We start from the raw sequence: 18864 nt of genomic DNA on the forward strand, positions 1-18864 counted from the left end.
CCAGCTCCAGCCCCTACTCACTACCCAGCTCCACCCCCTACTCACTACCCAGCTCCATCCCCTACTCACTACCCAGCTCCATCCCCTACTCACTACCCAGCTCCATCCATAGAACCCTACTCACTACCAAGCTCCATCCCCTACTCACTACCCAGCTCCATCCCCTACTCACTACCCAGCTCCATCCATAGCCCCTACTCACCACCCAGCTCCATCCATAGCCCCTACTCACTACCCAGCTCCATCCATAGCCCCTACTCACTACCCAGCTCCAGCCTATACTCACGACCCAGCTCCACCCCCTACTCACTACCCAGCTCCATCCCCTACTCACTACCCAGCTCCATCCATAGCCCCTACTCACTACCCAGCTCCAGCCTATACTCACGACCCAGCTCCACCCCCTACTCACTACCCAGCTCCAGCCCCTACTCACTACCCAGCTCCAGCCCCTACTCACTACCCAGCTCCACCCCCTACTCACTACCCAGCTCCATCCATAGCCCCTACTCACTACCCAGCTCCATCCCCTACTCACTACCCAGCTCCATCCCCTACTCACTACCCAGCTCCATCCATAGCCCCTACTCACTAGCCAGCTCCATCCCCTACTCACTACCCAGCTCCAGCCCCTACTCACTACCCAGCTCCATCCCCTACTCACTACCCAGCTCCATCCCCTACTCACTACCCAGCTCCATCCATAGCCCCTACTCACTACCCAGCTCCATCCCCTACTCACTACCCAGCTCCATCCCCTACTCACTACCCAGCTCCAGCCCCTACTCACTACCCAGCTCCATCCCCTACTCACTACCCAGCTCCATCCCCTACTCACTACCCAGCTCCAGCCCCTACTCACTACCCAGCTCCATCCCCTACTCACTACCCAGCTCCATCCCCTACTCACTACCCAGCTCCATCCATAGCCCCTACTCACTACCCAGCTCCAGCCCCTACTCACTACCCAGCTCCATCCCCTACTCACTACCAAGCTCCATCCCCTACTCACTACCAAGCTCCATCCCCAGCCCCTACTCACCACCCAGCTCCATCCATAGCCCCTACTCACTACCCAGCTCCATCCCCTACTCACTACCCAGCTCCAACCACATCCCCTACTTACTACCCAGCTCCATCCCCTACTCACAACCCAGCTCCAACCACAGCCCCTACTCACTACCCAGCTCCATCCCCTACTCACTACCCAGCTCCATCCCCTACTCACTACCCAGCTCCATCCCCTACTCACTACCCAGCTCCATCCATAGAACCCTACTCACTACCCAGCTCCATCCCCTACTCACTATCCAAGCTCCATCCCCTACTCACTACCAAGCTCCATCCCCAGCCCCTACTCACCACCCAGCTCCATCCATAGTCCCTACTCACTACCCAGCTCCATCCCCTACTCACTACCCAGCTCCAACCACATCCCCTACTTACTACCCAGCTCCATCCCCTACTCACAACCCAGCTCCAACCACAGCCCCTACTCACTACCCAGCTCCATCCCCTACTCACTACCCAGCTCCATCCCCTACTCACTACCCAGCTCCATCTCCTACTCACTACCCAGCTCCAGCCCCTACTCACTACCCAGCTCCATCCCCTACTCACTACCCAGCTCCATCCCCTACTCACTACCCAGCTCCAGTCCCTACTCACTACCCAGCTCCAGTCCCAGCCCCAGGCAAGAGTATTTGTATGTTGCCCCCCTGTGGACACTACATGTATGACGTGGATGAAACAGCAGCTCTGTTATAGTGTGTCACCTAGTGGACATTCGTATCGCATACACCTCTAACCACAGCTTCAAACCTTACCGGCTGGTCTGCAAAGATCATTGTTTATTTAATCGATAATCTTATTTGATCATTTTATCCTGTTACAATAATATAATGAATTTCTTATTATGTAATGAGCAATATGGATCAGATTGAAACATTACTGAAATGAGCAAATATTGAAATAACCATGGCAGAATACCATAATCATGAAAAACGTTTGACTATCTGCAATTAATTTCTGTTGTGCTGGAATACATCAAATATATACAAAGTTACTGGCTACACAAACGTATTCGTTAAAATGTAACAAGCTGCATGTTAGTTTACGTTACAAAATGTATATGGTTACATATTGGTGCCGGATGTGGAAAGCCGGTCGGTCTCTGCTTTAGTGTGCGGTTTTGCTATTGGTCCATTGCTCTTGCGGTTGAGAAATCTTATCCAATCGAAACCGTCGTTATAGTCTTTCGAGGCAGAATGAGTTCGCGGGAAAATAAATAGGTTTTTCTCATTGTATAAGATTTTTTATAGTTAGTGTTAACGTTTAGCTAGCCATATATCTAAAATAATGAACATATGTTGGTTTGTATGATTGATGAGTTTGTCGTTGGATAGTTTGAGTACTGACAGCTTGAAACTGTTGAGAGTCCCGCTTTCAAAGGTGGAACGTTTCGTGGCTAGCTTGTTAGCGACTATAGCGTTATTGGCACCAATTCATTGGTTAATCGTAGCCAGTTTTCCATAGCCAGAATAAGGAATCTTTTGTACGGAGACAAAGAGCTCACCTCTATTGCTTGCTAGCTAGCTGTGTAACGTTTTAATACTTGTCTTTTGAAAATGAGTTTATTTAATTTGGACCGGTTTCGTTTTGACAAGAATAAAGCAACGTCAAACCAGGACGAATACAGCGGTTCCGTAAGTCCAGAGTCAGAAAAGGAGAATAAACCAGGTATGATTTGCTTGCTAACTAGCTAAGCTAACAGTAGTCAGCCATTATGTAGCTAGCTAGACCGCTAGCTGCCACATCGCTTAATGGCTTATAACCTGATATATGTAACTGTCGTTCACCGGCAAGAGCAGGACCTACACTTTACATATTTGGCTTAACTAGCTAACCCTAATCATAATATTTGCTGACACTGTACTGTTGACATTTAGCTATACCATAGTCGCTTGCTAACGTTAGCTAGCTTTATCAGTCACTTTCTCTGGGCGACAGCTAACACTAACGTTAGCTAGCTAAATAGAAAGCTAGTTGGTTGGTCAACCAAATTGTGTTTTGGGTGGCGAACTGGTAGCTAGAAACAATCGCATAACTATAGTATGTGCCCTCGCTTTAATTACATCTGATTGCTAAACTGTCTTTGCCCATATTTCTATGGCCCATACAGCACGAGGAACAACGCCTATAGCCAACCTTGGAAAACCTGGGCGAGGAGTAGTGTTTGAAGATGTCATCAGTGATTCTGACGATTTGGCAAGTGATTCGAGGAGGGATAAATTAACGAAAGTGGTGAAGTAAGTACAGCCGCATTGAAATGAGATATCTAGGCCTAGCCTATTTTTCTTGCTTTATCTTGGCCAGGTCGCAATTGTAAATGAGAACTTGTTTTCAACTTGCCTACCTGGTTAAATAAAGGTAAAATAAAATTCCCCCCATGACTTGCGTCAAGGTAACGTTATAACTAATTCCATGAAGTGTTGCTTAACATGCCAGTCTAATCTTGTAGTTCTTTCTCTTTCAGGGAACCAGTAAAGAAACAAGTGAAGGTACAGGTAAGAGAGATGACTGAGCCATATGATAAGGAAGACCAAGTTGATAAGGAGCTGGAAGAGAGACTGGACAAACTGCAGGAAATCTTCCCTAAAAGAAACAGGAAGGAGTTGCTGGAGGTATTTTCATGTTAACCACTTTTCTGTCACAAACTATTGTATAGTCTCTTAAAGACGGCTGCTGCTCATTGTCTGGATTCACATCGCTTATATATTGAATTTTGCTTTGTTTTCAGGTGATTGAAAGCACAAGCACTTTAGATGGTGCCGTAGCCTCATGCCTGATGATGTTTGGTGACAAAGGTATCTGTTTCATTTACTACTACCATAGACAGCAGGTTGCGGCCTGTCCCCTACTATACCACCAAACATGGCCAGCTTGACCAGTGTTTTCTATGTTTGACATCTCTTCTTACGCTCATGACATAGCCTGGACCTCATTGCTAAAACATGAAAAATATAGGCATGTTTCTCCTCACACATTGTCTCAATTGGTTGTCCAGACTCAATGCGGAAGAGGAAACCGGACGGATCCAGCAGTTGTCGAGACAAAGATGTGGTCCAGCAGCCCAGCAAGAGGAGGAGACCGTCTCTGGTAAGACGGGGGTGGGGTAGACCGTCTCTGGTAAGACGGGGGTGGGGTAGACCGTCTCTGGTGAGGCGGAGGGTTAGACCGTCTCTGGTGAGGCGGAGGGTTAGACCGTCTCTGGTGAGGCGGAGGGTTAGACCGTCTCTGGTGAGGCGGAGGGTTAGACCGTCTCTGGTAAGACGGGGTGGGATAGAACGTCTCTGGTAAGATGGTGGGTAGACCGTCTCTGTTGAGGCGGGGGGGGGGTAGGTCTGAGGCGAGGCGGGGAGTAGAAGGTCTTTGGCGGGGGGGGGTGGAAGGTCTCTGGCGAGGCGGGGGGGGGGGGGTGGAAGGTCTCTGGCGAGGCGGGGGGGGGTGGAAGGTCTCTGGCGAGGCGGGGGGGGGGGGGGGGGGTGGAAAGGTCTCTGGCGAGGCGGGGGGGTGGAAGGTCTCTGGCGAGGTGGGTAGACCGTCTCTGGTGAGGCCGGTGGGGGGGGCCTAACCTTCACTGTGGGTGTATTCACTATTCACTTTTTTTTGTGCAAAATGTTTTGCTACAGTGTATACTAATGAATACACGCTGTCTGATTCACCAGGCTGAAGACTCTGAAGACTCTGAAGAGGAGGGCGCAGAGCCCAGCTGGGAAAGACAGGAGGCCATGGTTAGGAAACTGCAGAGGAAGTTCCCTGACCAGGATAAGGAAGTGAGTGAGAGTGTTAGCCACACAGAAATCCTACAAATCACCTTCTGTACGTATCAGTTCTAGATGTATCACAGGAGGCTGCTGAGGGGAGGACGGCTCATAATAATGGCCTGAATGGAGAGACTGGAGTGGCATCAAACACATGGAAACCATGGGTGTTTCTCAAAATGCATACTACCATGCTCCGAGCACTCAAATTGGAGGGTCGGCTAAATCAAAGTATGCGAAACGGGGCAGGGCGGGCACTACTTGATTGTGTACTCAGTTTGTACATATTTTGAAGCATGCATCAATGCAAACTTCAACGGAAAGTATGCAAAGAAATGACTCAACCATGTAATTTTATTAAACAATTTTCTCAATGAATGGCGGCCATTGTTTGAGCTGAATCGAGAGAAAATTCACTCCAACTTCGGAATGAAATGTTGCCTATTCACAGCTCATATGTTGCCTGACTACAATATTTTATCTTGATGTGTTAATTTTGGCATGGTTACCTGCCTACAAAGTACGTAGCAAGCCCGTAGTAAGTTAATAGAGCTAACTGGCTAGCTAGTACTGTTAGCTAGCCAGATGGCCACAAATAATTATCTAGCTATCCATGAAGAATTGACATCTACCTTGGATAACATTGGTTTTAGATCATTTTTTGCCTGTTATCCTATCTGGTTAGGTACATTATTAAGATTCACATATAGCTAGCTGATAGTTTTGAAGTAAAACGTTTGCTTTGTGTATATCTTGTTTGGTCTCTATTGCCATTGTCCTGGCTGGAAGACGGGTCAGTGAATGGGGAGGTGCAGAGTGAGGTATTACAGTAGGGGGAGGCCAGTGCTTCTCAAATGTGATGTTTAATGTGTTCTCCTCACAAGAACGTACTCGAGAAGGTCTTCTGAGAATGTACTTGGAGCGTGAGTGTTGATCACGGTAGTATTCATATAGAGAAACGCCCCAATGTGTCTGATGTATTTGATACCATTCCACTTATTCTGCTCCAGCCATTTCCATTAGCTCGTCCTCTCCAATTAAGGTGCCACCAATCTCCTGTGATGTAATTCTATGGTCAGCCGTTGCCACAGCAACCACGCACACCTCGAGTCATGATCATAACACACCAGGTGGTGAGAGAATCTTTCTTAGACTCACTGCAAACTTCCAGGAATAGGCCATTTTTAAAGAGTTGGTCTGACAGTGGCCTCTGTCATCATCCTCCTCCCTCGCTTGCGGAAACAATAGAGAAGAAATAAAGAACAAAAGAGGAAAGAGTCAATTTTCCATTTACCGTAATTTCCGGACTATTAAGCGCACCGGAATATAAGCCGCACCCACTGAATTAAAAACATTTTTTTTATTTTGAACATAAATATGCCGCACATGTCTATAAGCCGCAGGTGCCTACTGGTACATTGAAACAAATGAACTTTACACAGGCTTTAACGAAACACGGCTTGTAACAAAAATAAATAGGCTTTAACGAAACACGGCTTGTAACAAAAAATACAAAATTAGCAGTAAGCTTTAGTTGTCTTTTTGCACTGAGTCAATTCCTCACGCTGCTGTTTCCAACGTCTTATCATCGACTCATTAAGACCAAGCTCCCGTGCAGCAGCTCTATTTCCTTTTCCAACAGCCAGATCAATCGCCTTCAACTTGAAAGCTGCATCATATGCATTTCTCCGCGTCTTTGCCATGATGAGGGTGACAAAATTACTACCGTAATCAGAATGATGGGAAGTTTGAGAGCGCTCGATTTAATCTAAACAGTAAACAAAAAAGTTGTTTGACCTTAACCCGTTCGGCAATTTCATTGGTCTAATGAAAGCTTCATGCCGCCAAAAAACTGAGCACATCACAGAATGTTTTTTTTGTATAAAAAAAATTTGAAAGCGGGAAAAATCCATATATTAGCCGCATCATTGTTGAAGCCACGAGGTTCAAAGCTGGGAAAAAAGTTGCGGCTTAAAGTCCGGAATTTACGGTAAGTAAATCGGGTGATTTTCTTTTTTAAGAGGTGACTGGAGTGTGACAAGTGACCTCTTCTACCCCTCTGTCACATCCTACAGGAACTCAGGGATGTGCTCCAGGAACATGAGTGGAACGTGGCCGACGCCTTGGAGGTCCTTCGCATGTTCTCTGACCCAGGTGATCATGGCACTGTCCTCATCCAGTTGAAACATCACTGATAGTGTTGCTACAGTCATGTGACTGTTTCACCTATTCTTACCATCTAGTGTGTTTGTTACTACTGTACTCATTATATTTATCAACGTGCCCTTTTTACTGATTTCTTCTGAAGAGGAATACTCCAGCTCCCAAGAAGTCAAGCAAAAGGAACCCAAAGCCAAGAGCAACGCCAAGCCGAGCAGAGAGTCCAAGGACGGCATGGAGGAAGCCAAGCCAAGCAAAGCTTCTGATCTGAAATGGATGTTCAAGAAATTTGCACCTGAATCTAAACCTACCTCCTCCTGTTCAAATTCGCTGAGCCTGAATATGTCCAACGGGACCAGCTTGGCTAAAAAGGAGGCAGTGGAGAGGAAGAGGAAGGCTCACACCTCTGACGAGAGGGCCAGCAGCTCGGAGGGCGAGGACGAGGAGTCGGCCAGCAGCGAGTTTGAGGGCGAGGATGAGGAGCTGGACTCTGGGGCGGAAGACGAGGGCACATCCACTCTCCAAGGACAGATCCTGCTCTTCTTCCAGGAGGCCTCGCTGGATGAGCTGTCCCTCATCGCCGGCTGTTCGGTGAAGAAGGCCAAGAAGATCGTGGCGCTACGGCCTTTTGCTTTTTGGCACAACCTGGTAAGAGATTACCCACCTATCTGCATGCTCTTGTGTCACTGAGCCTCAATGCTCCCTCCAACTGTACTCAGGGGCATTTTCTTCCATTTGTGTCTCTTGTTCTTTTTGCCTTGTACACTGATTATGGTTTTAGGTGGAGGTGTGTTCTACTCAGTCTACGACTCGTGCCTGGCCTCCTTAGCCATGTTAGGTTTCTACCGTCTCTCTGAGCCAATGGCCTACTATGACAAACCATGTGACTAGTTGTGGAATGATGGAAACCCCAGCTCATTGGCTGCTGCCAATGTCACTCATGCTGGCAGCAGAGAAATATAGGCTAGCAGTGTTTTCCACTAGCATCAGCTATATAGCCTTTTACACACACTTTCAGCTGGGTACTTTTTCCACTTAAATTAAAAAGGCTTCTTTTTTACAATTTTCTAGTCAGAAACCCAGTCAGCTGAGCCCTCTCCCCCTAGAATGAATGATATGCATCTTCTAGCGATGTATTCATAGGACATGAGCCTGTTAGTCACAAAGTGAGCGACAGCAGGGAAACACTGCTGTAAGCTAAAGATCTCGTTTGTATTTTCGATGTGGGGGGGGGGTGTTCCAAATCTCTATCACAAGAATTTATTTTTTATGAGCCTTCTGGCTTATCTCTTCTCCTTCTGTGCTGTGTGCACTGTGGACCTTCCCTCTCGCACACAGAGCCCAAGCCCCTGCCACTCGCAACAAAGTCAAAAGATAAATAAAAAGTTGTCAGAATAAGTTAACTAGGCATGTCAGTTCAGAACAAAGTCTTATTTACAATGATGGCCTACCCCGGCCAAACCTGGATGACGCTGGGCCAATTGTGCGCCACCCTATGGGACTCCCAATCACGGCTTGATGTGATACAGCCTGGATTCGAACCAGAGACTGTAATGACACCTCTTGCACTGAAATTCAGTGCCTTAGACAGATGCGCCACTCGGGAGCCCAAATTGTCTAGACTTGAAATCTAAAGATTAGCTGGCTGCTCACTAGCGCGTGGGTGGGATTGTGCTTTACATTGTTTGAGTCCTGTATTCATTTTCTATAATGCCTGCCACAAGAAGTTGGTTATTCATTTTTATTTACTATTAACATACAATCTACCTGCAGTGAAGCCGCTCAACATTTACATTCCGTTAGTCATCTAGCAGACACTCCCATCCAGAGAGACCCACAGGAGCAACCAGGGTCAAGCAGCCCGCCCAAGGGCACGTCGACACATCTCCCACTAAGTCTAACCAGGACCCGGACCAGGGACCTGTTGGAGTGCATGTGTGGAACTATTTATGTGTGTGTGTAGCTGTGCGGAGTCAGCCTCAGGCAAACAGGCATTCGCTGTAACAATGTTGTCCCTCGGTGTCATTCAAATTTACTTTTTGGGGGGGGTTTATTTTGACTTTCTTTTTTTAAATCTTTGACCGTCATTCTATCCCCCGCCCAGCATCTCCACTCCCACTTGTCTCCAGTTCCACATCCCAACCCTCAGCTTCCCTCGGCCCATCCCACCTATCTCTGCTGGCCACCCTCTTCAGATTTCTACGTGCCATATATCTTTCTACTATGCTATGATGTTTAACATACAATTTGAATATATCTAATCGAATAGAATCCACCGTTTGCGAGTTGAAGAAATACTTCTACTAAGAGTATGAGTATTATTTAATTGACTAACCAGGTCTCTCCAGATATCGCAACAGTTCTATTTCTAGAGTTAACTTTGGATTCATGTTATGCTTTTTCAGCCATTCCTCATCCTGAGACCAGAAACAGGCTACCTGAGGGCAATATCAGAACAAATGGTCATGATTCTGTATCCTCACAACTAAATCTGCAGAGCTACAATGATTTTTATGCCCCAAATATTCAACATTTTGTTTGTGGCAAGAATTCTGTACAATTTTAGTTTTTAGTTTAAAAGCAACGAAGTCTTGAATCTTGTGTCGTTTTTATATATCAAGTCATACACCCTTTGCAATGGAATCGGTACATAGAAAATCTGTATGGCACAGCTGTCAACATCCTGGTCCTTAAATGAAACTGAAAGTTGGTAATTATCAGTGGATGGGCATTGTGTACGGTTCTGGTTACATTGTAATAAAATGGCCTTTTAGGACCTAATGAATATCATTACATGGACAGAAGGGGAACCTATCGGTACTTCAAACCGTGAGATGCTCTATAAATAAAGGCCCTGACATCTGTGATGGTATCTGGCGTGGGCGTGACAGACTAGGCAGTATGTAGATAAACAGAGTAGCATTAGCTTGTATGTGAGTGGAGTCAGTATAAATGTAAGTGTGAGTGATCAGATGGAGTGTGTAGGGCCCTGTGTGTGTGTGTGTAGAGATGGTGCAAATGTTAAAATAAAAGGTCAGTGAACATACAAGGTGAATTCGGTCTGTGCAGCCATTTTGTTAGCTGTTTAACAGTCGTATTGCTTGAGGATAAAAGCTGTTCAAGAGCCTGTTGGTGTCAGACTTGATGCACTGGCACCTCTTGCTGTGTGGCAGCAGAGAAAATGGTCTATGTCTTGGGTGGTTGGGGTCTTTGACACCTGATCTAGAGGTCCTGGATGGCAGGGAGCTCAGGCCACAGTAATGTACTGGGCTGTCTGCACAACCCTTTGTAGTGCCATGTGATCAAGGGCGGTGCTATTGCCGTACCAAGCAGTGATGCAGCCAGTCAATATGCTCTGAATGGTACAGCTGTAGATCCAGAGTCCTAAGCTTGGTGACGAGCTTGGAGGGGATAATGGTGTTGAACGCTGAGCTGTACTGAATGAACAGCATTCTCAGGTGTTCCTCTTATCTAGGTGGGTGAGGGCAGTGGAGAGCAATTGAGATTGTGTGATCTGTTGTGGCGGTATGCAAATTGGAATGGGTCTAGGGTGTCTGGGATGATGGAGTTAATGTGTGCCATAACCAGCCTCTCAAAGCACTTCATGATTACAGAAATGAGTGCTACAGGGCAGTAGTCATTGAGTCATGAAGCCTTAGAGTTCTTGGGAACAGAAATGATGGTGGTCAGTTTAAAACGTGGGGAATACAGACTGGGACAAGGAGAGGTTGAAAATTGCAGTGAATATAACAGCGAGCTTTTCTGCGCATGCTCTGAGAATGTGCATGGGATACCGTCGGGGCCCGCGGCCTTGCGGGTGTTGACCTGATTAAAGACCTTTCTCACGTCAGCCTCAGAGAGTGAGCTCACCCAATCCTCTGGGTCAGTGACAGCCCTCACACCCGGCTTGATGTTGTGTTCAAAGTGTGCATAAAATGCATTGAGTTTGTCTGGTAGAGCAGCATCGTTGGGCAGATCACGGCTGGGTCTTCCTTTGTAATCTTTAACAGACTGTAGCCCCTGCCACATGCGGTGGGCGTCGGAGCCTATGTAGTATGATTCCACCTTATTCCTATATTGTCTTATTGCTCGTTTGATGAGTCTGCAGAGGTCATAAAGGTTCTTCTTGTACTTGTTCCTGTCCTCAGCCGTAGCCTCAGGGTTGTCTGCGGTAGCCCTGCGTGCGGTAGCCCTGCGTGCGGTAGCCCTGCGTGCGGTAGCCCTGCGTGCGGTAGCCCTGCGTGCGGTAGCCCTGCGTGCGGTAGCCCTGCGTGCGGTAGCCCTGCGTGCGGTAGCCCTGTTTAGTTTAGCGCCAACCTCTGTTAATCCAGGGCTTTTGATTGGGGAATATGCGAACCCTCACCATGGGCACAACGCCGCCGATGCCTTTTCTAATGAAGGTGGTGGTGGTTTGCTCGTCGACGTTATCGGCGGAGCCTCAAAACATTCCAATCGGCGCTAGCAAAGCAGTCCAGAAGCATACCTTCTGATTCTGGTGACCATTTCTCAACTGAGCAAATCACGGTTACTTACTGTTTCGGCTTCCGCTTCTAAACAGGAAGGGTCATTGGACATGAAGGGTTGTCACTCCCACACAGCTCTAAGCAGGATCATTGGATATGCAGGTGTAAATTGAAGAGCCACAAGGCACTTTAAACCTGAACCGGCTCCTCCACCACCACATGAACCAGCAGCTGAAAGATGTTATCTGAATGTGGTGTGAATTCAGCTGGCCCACTGTATGGTAGTCCTCAACGACCAGGACATAGCCTCATCTTTAATTCACGGCTTGGGCTTCGTTGTGCAACCATACAATTGCGTAACTGATATCATGTCAGATGAAAAAGATGAGGCATTATGACCGGTTGGTGACACACTACTTAATGGGTGTCCGTTTCTCAGAAGGAGCTGTTTCACAAGGAGAAAGGCCTGTCTGTGGAGCTGCTGCTGGGCTGCAGGGCGGTGCTGAGGGAGAGAGCCGTGGTCCAGGGTCTCATGTCCAAGTGCCAGAACATCTCGGGCAAGATGGCGAAGGGAGTCAACCAGGTCATCGACAAGGGCATGGGCTCCGTGACCCAGCCCTCCATCCTCAACAGAAAGTAAGTGAAATGTCCGGAGGCGCCGTTCGGCAGGACGCAACGTTTTTGGAACCGTTCGGATAGAAATATGTTATATTAGAACAAATATGCCTCTCTGACAAGGAGTAATGGCATTTCTATCTGAAACGTTCAACGTTTGCCTACTGACCATAGATTACATCTAATCTGATGTAGTTATTTTATATTCCGACTGGGGAAATAAAAGGTATTGAAGGACCGCCCAATAGACCCTTTATTAAGAGAACAAATCCTCACTGGTAACAAACATAAAAATCCCAAATGCTAAGTGAATGCCATGGTAATTCATTCATCCATTTACCATGGTATAATGGATGTATTCTGAAAACAGTTATCCCCACATCTGCTATGACTTATTGTCTAGAAATAATAAAGGAATAAACCTTTTTGACCCCATTAAACAAATATGTATCGCATCATTAGATAAATGTTATGCTACACGTCTGTCAGATACTGGATGTCTCGTTTTTTGCCTCTAAATATATTGTATTGTGATTGGTTTGTCTCTAAATGTCTTACATCGTGATTGGTTGCCATGCAGGTTAAAATTGAAACCCTACCAGTTGATTGGGCTGAAGTGGCTTCTCCTGCTGCACCAACACAAGCTGAGTGGAATCCTGGCTGATGAGATGGTGAGCTGACTACCCAATACAGATGCATGCTGTTTCCCAAATGCCACCCTTTTCTCTCTCTAGTGTACTATTGGCCAGGGCCCATAGGGAATAGGGTGCCATTTGAGACTTTGCCACATACTATGGTGTTCTTTAATTATGTGGATTACCCCTCCCTGTATTGTAGAACTGTTACCAACCGAAACAATGGCAAGTATAAAATGGCCACAACGGCTGTAAAGGCCGTCCTGCTCCTTTCCTGTCGACTTACCTTCCACTCACAGTCCCGTCAGTTTGGCTGCTCAGCCTACCTTCATTATCCCTCTCTCATCATAGCACTGCCATTCCTAACCAATCAGAGCGCTTGAAAATGCGCACCCGGACACTGCACCCGCTCAGCTCCGGTCAGAGCCTTATGATCATCCGAAGGGAGAAGACGCATGTTTTTACTGTCAACATTAACAGGAATGTCTGAATGTTGTGCGTGCATCAAAATAGAAGTTGCAAGAGTTTTATCTGGGTTTTCACATGCTGGGTAATAATAGATAATTACCACTAATTACTTCATGTTACTTTGATACGTTTCAGCCATGTGTGTTCTACTGTATGGCTGTTACTATTCATTAATGTTAGAGTTGCTAATACTACTTGATGGATTGTCTATCATATGTAGTATTATTCCCTACTGCTAGAAGTGTTATTGCATCGGTTGCACAAGTACTTTTGCGGAAGTGGTTTAATTGTCATATTAATAAAGTGTTTTGTCTGCTCACGCTTCCAGTGTTTTCTGTAGTGGTCTTTTATTAAGGGGTTTTATTGTACTGCCATGAGCGAGCTTCTAGCGTCATCCCAGACAGTTCTTGGAGATTGCTCATGCCCAGAGTCATTTCCGACTCTGTGGCACCAGGGCACAGCTGATCTCAAAGTTCTCAACCTGGAAAAAGTCTCACAAGGCTGGAGCGAGATGGTGCCATAAATCTTGACCCTTTTTCAATCCAAGTAATTAGTTTCTCTCTCTCTCCAAGAGGTGAATGTATATGTCTATATTGATGCTGTGTTTATAACCCATTATAGACAGGTTATACTTGTAATGACATTTGCCCCTTAATGTACATATTGCATAGTTATAACACTTAACTAATACTGTTTACATGTGTTTATCTTTGTCTTCTACAACCACAATAAGATTCCAAGTCATTTGGATTACCAGAATCATATAAACATCCTCAAATGGAAATGTGTGTGTGTGTAATGGTGACTGTCAAGAGTACAGTGATGTTGTCACTGGACAGCACTATAGTGGGCAGAACCAAACCAATCAGTTATAAGTATACAGCGGGTGAGGGCATTCACAGCTGACCGCTCAGACGGATGAGGGCATACCAGCCAATCGTTTTTACGTGGTCCTTCTAGACGGATTTAGCGACCAACAGTTTTTACAAAGGCTCTAGATAAGTGAGTGTGGGTGGAGCAACGGCAGGTGAATACAGAGAGAACTAAAGGAATGGGTGGGAGAGATCTGTTATTTTAACATTCTAAAGGAAAGGCTGTGTCTTGTTTGGTTGAAATACTGTTAGGTTGCCAGTGGTGTCTTGTTTGGTTGAAATACTGTTAGGTTGCCAGTGGTGTCTTGTTTGGTTGAAATACTGTTAGGTTGCCAGTGGTGTCTTGTTTGGTTGAAATACTGTTAGGTTGCCAGGAGGTGCTTCAAGTCCTGACGAGACCTGGGGCTCCGTGATGCTGTTTTTAACTCATACTTGTTTTGAAGAGCAGATATTGATCTCTATTTTCTCTCTTGCTTGCTCTCTTTCTCACCCCCTTTCTCTCACTCTTTCTTTCTTTCTCTCATCTCTCTTTTTACTCTCTTGGTCGTCTACTCGACAGGGTTTGGGAAAGACCATCCAGGCCATAGCCTTCCTGGCCAGACTGTACCAGGATGGCATCAAAGGCCCCCACCTCATCACTGTGCCCGCCTCCACCCTGGGTAAGGGCTCTGCTCTTGTCAATCCACTCACTTTATTACCAATTAAGTGTGTTTATAACATGACACGAACAAAGGAGTATTGTTTGATCATTTCACTTAAAAATGACTGGCCTTTTAATAATATCTGTGTGGCATAATGTCAGGTTTTGTCTGAGTTAATTGTATTAAAGTGGTCTGAAATGTGTTCCCTTTGCTCCAGATAACTGGGTTCGGGAGCTAAAGCTGTGGTGCCCCAGACTCAAGGTGCTAGTCTATTACGGTGAGGCGTTTTGATTGGGTGACTTTATTTGTCAAATGTTTTTTTTTTTTTTACATGACTGGCGCAATAACATCTGACTTATTTTGGTTGCTGTCCCATCTCTTCCTTTTTTATCTGTTCAGGTCCAGGATAAAGCGATTGGTTGTTTGCTTTGAGTCTAAGCTGATGTGTAAACCGTTGAAATATTATTACTAGAAAGGGTGTCCCCATTGTAATCAATGAGGCCATATTGGATGGTAATTATATTTCTATGGCGTAAACCCTGATATGTTTTCAGGCTCTGTGGAGGACCGGCAGTACCTGCGACGTGACATCCTTAATAATCAGGTGGACTTCAACGTCATCGTGTCCACGTGAGTTGTTCAACACATGCTTGTTAGATATTACTGCACTGTTGGAGCTAGAAACACAAGCATTTCGCTACACCCGAAATAACATCTGCTAAACACATGTATGTGACCAATAAAATTTGATTTGACACATGCGTACATACAGTTGAAGTCGGAAGTTTCCATACACCTTAGCCAAATGCATTTAAACTCAGTTTTTCACAGTTCCTGTCATTTAATCCTAGTAAAAATTCCCGGTCTTAGGTCAGTTAGGATCACCACTTTATTTTAAAAATGTGATATGTCAGAATGTTTTATTTCAGCTTTTATTTCTTTTATCACATTCCCAGTGGGTCAGAAGTTTACATACACACAATTAGTATTTGGTAGCATTGCCTTTAAATTATTTAACTTGGGTCAAACGTTTCGGGTAGCCTTCCACAAGCTTCCCACAATAAGTGGGGTGAATTTTGTCCCATTCCTCCTGACAGCGCTGGTGTAACTGAGTCTGGTTTGTAGGCCTCCTTGCTCGCACACCCTTTTTCAGTTCTGCCCACAAATTTTCTATGGGACTGAGGTCAGGGCTTTGTGATGGCCACTCCAATACATTGACTTTGTTGTCCTTAAGCCATTTTGCCACAACTTTGGAAGTATGCTTGGGGTCATTGTCCATTTGGAAGACCCATTTGCGACCAAGCTTAACTTCCTGACTGATGATTTGAGATGTTGCTTCAATATATCCACATAATTTCCTGCCTCATGATGCCATCAATTTTGTGAAGTGCACCAGTTCCTCCTGCAGCAAAGCACCCCCACAACATGATGCTGCCACCCCCGTGCTTCACGGTTGGGATGGTGTTCTTCGGCTTGCAAGCATCCCCCTTTTTCCTCCAAACATAACGATGGTCATTATGACCCAACAGTTTTATTTTTGTTTCATCAGACCAGAGAACATTTCTCCAAAAAGTAAGATCTTTGTCCCCATGTGCAGTTGCAAACTGTAGTCTGGCTTTTTTATGGCGGTTTTGGAGCAGTGGCTTCTTCCTTGCTGAGCGGCCTTTCAGGTTATGTCGATATAGGACTCGTTTTACTGTGGATATAGATACTTGTGTACCTGTTTCCTCCAGCATCTTCTCTAGGTCCTTTGCTGTTGTTCTGGGATTGATTTGCACTTTTCGCACCAAAGTACGTTCATCTCTAGGAGACAGAACCCTTCTCCTTCCTGAGCGGTATGATGGCTGCGTGGTCCCATGGTGTTTATACTTGCGTATTATTGTTTGTACAAATGAACGTGGTAATTTCAGGCGTTTGGAAATTGCTCCCAAGGATGAACCAGACTTGTTGAGGTCTACAAAAAAAAAAAATTCTGATGTCTTGGCTGATTTCTTTACATTTTTCCCATGATGTCAAGCAAAGAGGCACTGAGTTTAAAGGTAGGCCTTGAAATACATCCATAGGTACTAGAGGTCGACCGATTATGATTTTTCAATGCCGATACCAATTATTGGAGGGCCAAAAAATCCGATGCCAATTATTGTTATGGTTTTTGTGTGTGTATGTATATATGTGTGTGTGTGTGTGTGTGTGTGTGTGTGTGTGTGTGTGTGTGTATGCACGTACACACACACACACACACACACAGCTCTGAAGTGACAACGATACTGAAGAGTCTGCTTAGGAGACAAATACTCAACTGTTTGAATAATAAAAATAGAGTTTAAGTTACCTGTGATGAATGCTGAAAACAAAAACTAATTTCTATATGCAGGAAATCCTATTTTAATAATGGGCATGGTAAGAATTGACTACCAAAGTGTGAGTCATAATTCCCATGACACCTTCTAGCAAAATCTGAAAAGCGGTTCCTTCATTTATTCCATAGGATATTTTTAGATTAACTTACGGTCTGTGTTTGGTTTAGGCTTACACCACCTTGCCAATTTTATAACTGTAGATATCCATAGGATATAACTCTGATCAATATAAGCGAAGATCATTTTTTTTGTAGAGTGGATTTATGAAGATATGTTGACAAACGTTACCTAGTGAGATTTACACGGGTATCAAAACGCCGAGGCGGTTTAAGCACAAAACACAGACCTTATTTGAAGTAGATCAAGACATTCTCTATGGAAGACATGAACGGTAAAATAATGAAGGAACCCCTTTCAAGTTCAGCCGCAAGTTATTACAGGAATTATGACGCGTCGACTATTTCTCTCTAAACCATATACCTTTGACTATTACGAGCCTGCTGCTGCCTACCACCGCTCAGTCAGACTGCTCTATCAAATATCAAATCATAGACTTAACTATAATATAATAAACCTTAGGTCATTAATATGGTCAAATCCGGAAACTATCATCTCGAAAACATTACTCTTTCAGTGACATACGGAACCGTTACGTATTTTATCTAACGGGTGGCATCCATAAGTCTAAATATTCCTGTTACATCGCACAACCTACAATGTTATTTCATAGTTCCGTAAAATTCTGGCAAATTAGTTCGCAACGAGCCAGATTCTGTATACCCTGATTCTGCGTGCAACGAACGCAAGAGAACTGACACAATTTTACCTGGTTAATATTGTCTGCTAACCTGGATTTCCTTTAGCTAAATATGCAGGTTTAAAAATATATACTTCTGTGTATTGATTTTAAGAAAGGCATTGATGTTTATGGTTAGGTACAGTCGTGCAACGATTGTGCTTTTTTTCACAATTGCGCTTTTGTTAAATCATCCCCCGTTTGACGAAGTCGGCTGTCTTTGTTAGGAAGAAATAGTCTTCACAGTTCGCAACGAGCCAGGCGGCCCAAACTGCTGCATATATCCTGACTCTGTTTGCAAGAGAAGTGACACATTTTCCCTAGTTAAAAGAAATTCATGTTAGCAGGCAATATTAACTAAATATGCAGGTTTAAAAATATATACTTGTGTATTGATTTTAAGACATTGATGTTTATGGTTAGGTACACGTCGGAGCAAAGACAGTCCTTTTTCGCGAATGCGCACCACATCTATTATATGCAAAGCAGGACAGGCTAGATAAACTAGTAATATCATCAACCATGTGTAACTAGTGATTATGATTGATTGTTTTTTTATAAGATAAGTTTAATGCTAGCTAGCAACTTACCTTGGCAACGTAAAGCAGGTGGTTAGAGCGTTGGGCTAGTTAACTTAAGGTTGCATCCCCAAGCTGACAAGGTAAAAATCTGTCGTTCTGCCCCTGAACAAGGCAGTTAACCCACCGTTCCTAGGCCGTCATTGAAAATAAGAATGTGTTCTTTAACTGACTTACCTAGTTAAATAAAGGTTTTTAAAAAAAAAAAAATTTTTTTACATTAAAACCGGCCAATCGGTGGCCAAAAATACCGATTGTTATGAAAACTTGAAATCGGCCCTAATTAATCGGCCATTCCGATTAATCGGTCAACCTCTAATAGGTACACCTCCAATTGACTCAAATGATGTCAATTAGCCTATCAGAAGCTTCTAAAGCCATGACATCAAGGCACATTCAACTTAGTGTATGTAAACTTCTGACCCACTGGAATTGTGATAGTGAATTAATCTG

The 18864-nt window shown here is 44.9% G+C and overlaps 1 protein-coding gene across 2 annotated transcripts in view; it reads left to right on the top strand.

The window, feature by feature from the left end:
- Positions 1-2239: 2239 nt before the first annotated feature.
- Positions 2240-18864, top strand: part of LOC106585835 (SWI/SNF-related matrix-associated actin-dependent regulator of chromatin subfamily A containing DEAD/H box 1A) — a 28567-nt gene continuing 11942 nt past the window's right edge. The window contains exons 1-13 of one of the 2 annotated variants that reach the window (XM_014172506.3): positions 2240-2739; positions 3182-3308; positions 3536-3683; positions 3800-3866; positions 4067-4158; positions 4728-4835; positions 6899-6977; positions 7132-7631; positions 11886-12082; positions 12642-12732; positions 14596-14695; positions 14895-14954; positions 15232-15307. In XM_014172506.3, the coding sequence (XP_014027981.3) occupies positions 2628-2739; positions 3182-3308; positions 3536-3683; positions 3800-3866; positions 4067-4158; positions 4728-4835; positions 6899-6977; positions 7132-7631; positions 11886-12082; positions 12642-12732; positions 14596-14695; positions 14895-14954; positions 15232-15307 (1757 nt within the window). In that variant the 5' untranslated portion in view covers positions 2240-2627. The remainder of the gene's footprint in view (positions 2740-3181; positions 3309-3535; positions 3684-3799; positions 3867-4066; positions 4159-4727; positions 4836-6898; positions 6978-7131; positions 7632-11885; positions 12083-12641; positions 12733-14595; positions 14696-14894; positions 14955-15231; positions 15308-18864) is intronic. The other variant, XM_014172507.3, reaches the window with a different exon arrangement.

This window comes from Salmo salar, chromosome 24 (assembly GCF_965601325.2).
Source record: "Salmo salar chromosome 24, fSalSal1, whole genome shotgun sequence".
Lineage (NCBI taxonomy): Eukaryota > Metazoa > Chordata > Actinopteri > Salmoniformes > Salmonidae > Salmo > Salmo salar.